Below are 3,410 nucleotides of genomic sequence, written 5' to 3'. Positions count from 1 at the left end.
TTAATTCTTCGCGTTTGGAAGTATTTCTTCCAAAAATATTTCGAATTCTAATGATGCGTCGATGATAATAAACTTATCCGAGCTCTTTATCAACGGATGTTGTGTTTGTGGGTGTGAATTTGTTGCAATAATTTTCCTAATTGGAGAGTTAATCAAATCATTAATTTCTTTTTCACCAATAAGTGCTAAATGCGAAACCATTACATCAACAGTAAGTGCGCCATTTGCCAAATATGCTTCGGCTGCGTGTATTAGTGTTCCGCCTGTTCTTGTCATATCGTCGTAAATTATCAGGTGATAGCCCTTAACGTTCCCGATGATTTCACAAACGCTTGTTGACACTTTCCCGTCTTTGTGAGTGCGCACTTTTCTGATGAATGCGACTCCGGTTCCGTTGTCGCGTGCGAAGGCATTAACCCAAGCAGTCCTACCGAGATCAGCTGAAGCAAACATATACGTTTTAGGATCAAACCCTAATTGTGGAAGTGATTTTTGAAGACATTTTTGCCCATAGACTTCAAGTCGAATACATGAACCTTCAAAATAATGAAGAAGACCAGCTGTGTGAAGATCGAATAAAAGAAAAACATTGCCATTACCCATGGATCCAATTGAACTAAGCATTTGAATGGTGCATTTGGCTGTAACAACTTCGCCAGGCATAACAGCACGTTCCATGGTGGAATAAGCAAGGAATGGAATGACAAAAATTCTCCTACGAACGCCATATTGTGCTAATGTAGAGCCAACACGTACAACTTCAAGAATATCAGCATCATTAATGAGAGCGCATACATAGATAGCTGTCTTTCCGAGAAGTTGGAAGTTGGATTGAACATCTAATCGATAGTATTGTTCACCATCTGGAAATGAAGATCTTTTGATTGCAAGCTTACTGACTTGGAAATTCTTCTTTATAAGGTGGTCGTAGATCAAGTTTTGGAAATATTCCGATTTAGGCGTGGAGAGGAATAAGATATCGTTCATGCTCAATGACAGAAATCTTTTGAATGATTGGTCACCATCCACTTTTTGTAAGCAATAAAATGTTTCTTGTCACTTTTTATCATTTTTTGCTTTCAAATTTATCTGGAAAAGAAATAAAAATCATAAGCGAAATGCAAAAATAATATTTTATGAAACAATCAACTTAACTTTTTAAGTTTCGTCTTGGAGAAGCACTTTATTAAAATGAATTAAATAAATATGTGATAAAAATAGTTATTTACATTATTTTTTATATGATTAATTATCTAAGCTTATCTAGTTAATTCGTTTAAAATAAGATTGATTTAATTTACCAAATTAAAATTTTAAAAGATCATGATTTAAAAAAATGCTGACCAAAGTTACACCCTTAATTTAAAAATCAAACCTTTAATTGAAGCTTCTTGGGGGTCACTAAAATGATTGATCAAATAAGTGTAGATCCACACACATGAACTCGTTCCGCAGTTATATGTTTAAGGAGAGGTAAAATTTTACACGAGTTTAGCAAACTCATAATCACGAATTCATTCATTATTTTGATTAACAAATTATTCAATGGAGATTTATAACAAAAATTCGATATGATGAGATGGTTAAATATCGAAATCTGAGTCATCATCTGAACAGCACTGAGTAATATGCTCTTGAAAACTATCCTTTGGAACATTCAATCCACAAATTGGACAGGTTTGATATTCAGTCGTATCTTCTGGTGGGGATGACGGAAATTCTTGAATCATTTCTTCTGGTATTTTTTGAAAATGAATTCTTGACGTTACTTTTACAACACCAAGGCTCATTACGCTTTTTCGGGGACCGTTTTTTTCTGACGTTTTGCACATACGATCGAAAAGTCAATTCGCTACAAACATTTGTGAAAGAAAAAAAGCACTTTTTGAGGGCGCATGTTCACAAAATCGGAGGTTCTGTGTAAATTTTGAGGCGAATATAGAAAATCGAAATTATTTGTGTTCAAATTAGATACGACCAATCCGGTCACAAATCAATGTTAAGTATTACTGTTCTTCAAGCACTATTTTTGATTAGTGTTAAAATATGCAAGCCATTACATGTATATAACAATACAAGCCACAAGCAAAAATACCACGTGATATCATTTCTACAATCCAGACAAACCCATGTTTTAAATAGAAAACTTTGTTTGTTCCAATGCCTTCGTTCTCTTGGTTTGTGTAATACATGTAAAATAAAAATTAATCCAAACATTACATCAAATTTCATAAATTCAGACTTATATTGCCAACCAGCTGATTTGCTTAGTATAAGTTCAATTGCGTATCCCAAGTTTTTGCGTTATACCTTAATTAATCCGAAATTAATTTTTACATCTTCAAGAGGAATATTCAATAGTTTTCATACAATGATTGATATATTATCTTCAAACATAGTTATATCATTAATTGTATTATTCTTTTTTACAATAAGAAATCACTTTATATCTTCTTTTAATGTTTTTAACAAAAATAAACATTTTATTTCTTTAATAATCATTTTATTTTTTGTAAATGCATTACAAACTTACAGTTCTGGTACACTTACAATAACAAAATTAGATGAATTTAATAATGATTATATGTCTAGCACGAAGAAAGTTATAATATCAAGTGTTGAAGAAATAATTCAAAATGCATTTGCTCAATGGCCTTATTTGACAACTGTTCAAATCGGAAGTTCAGTCATTCGAATTTCAGCAAGTGCATTTAATTCATGTCCTCAATTAACAGATGTGCAATTTGGTGATGATTTAGAAACAATATCTGAATATGCTTTTTCAGGATGTACTTCATTAAGAAGTATCACATTTCCAAATTCTTTAAGGAATATAGGAGATGCTGCATTTAGTCTTTGTATGTTTCTGAGCACTGTAACTTTCAATGAAGGTTTAACAACATTTGGAAATTTAGTATTCCATAGTTGCAGTCTTAAAAGTGTTAATATTCCAAGTTCTGTTAAAACAATATCATCAAATCCATTTATAGGGTGTACACAACTTCAATCTATCAAAGTTTCTACAGAAAATTCGTATTTTTCGAATTACAATAATGATGGAACTCTATATGATATAAAATTTACAAAAATCATTAGTTACCCAGCAGGAAGCTCATTAATTGGATATACTATTCCAGATACAGTCGTTTCGATTGAGCAAACAGCATTTTATTATTGTTCCAGGTTACAAACAATTATCATTGGAAAAAGTGTTAGTAAAATTGGTACCGATTCATTTAATTCATGCTCCTCTCTTAAATGTATATATTTTAAAGGAGAATTACCTCCAGATATTGAAAGTAGTGCATTTAGTGGTGTTCCTGCTGATTATGTTATGGTAAGTGAAGAATTTAAAGGTGGATTATTTGGAGACAAACAAATTACAGCTGGGCAAATTCCTACTGAATGCA

At 31.9% G+C, this 3,410-nt stretch overlaps 1 protein-coding gene across 1 annotated transcript; it reads right to left on the bottom strand.

Annotated features, from left to right (window-relative positions):
- On the bottom strand, positions 1-987 carry GO595_009805 (putative ribose-phosphate pyrophosphokinase; the record flags this gene model as incomplete). The annotated part of the gene is made up of 1 exon (XM_067923531.1): positions 1-987. One exon carries the CDS (start codon positions 985-987, stop codon positions 1-3), a length of 987 nt encoding a protein of 328 aa, XP_067770115.1.
- Positions 988-3,410: the final 2,423 nt, after the last annotated feature.

This window comes from Histomonas meleagridis (genome assembly GCF_020186115.1).
Source record: "Histomonas meleagridis strain 2922-C6/04-10x chromosome Unknown contig_95, whole genome shotgun sequence".
In the NCBI taxonomy this organism is placed as follows: domain Eukaryota; phylum Parabasalia; order Tritrichomonadida; family Dientamoebidae; genus Histomonas; species Histomonas meleagridis.
This window is presented reverse-complemented; position numbering and strand designations above follow the sequence as displayed.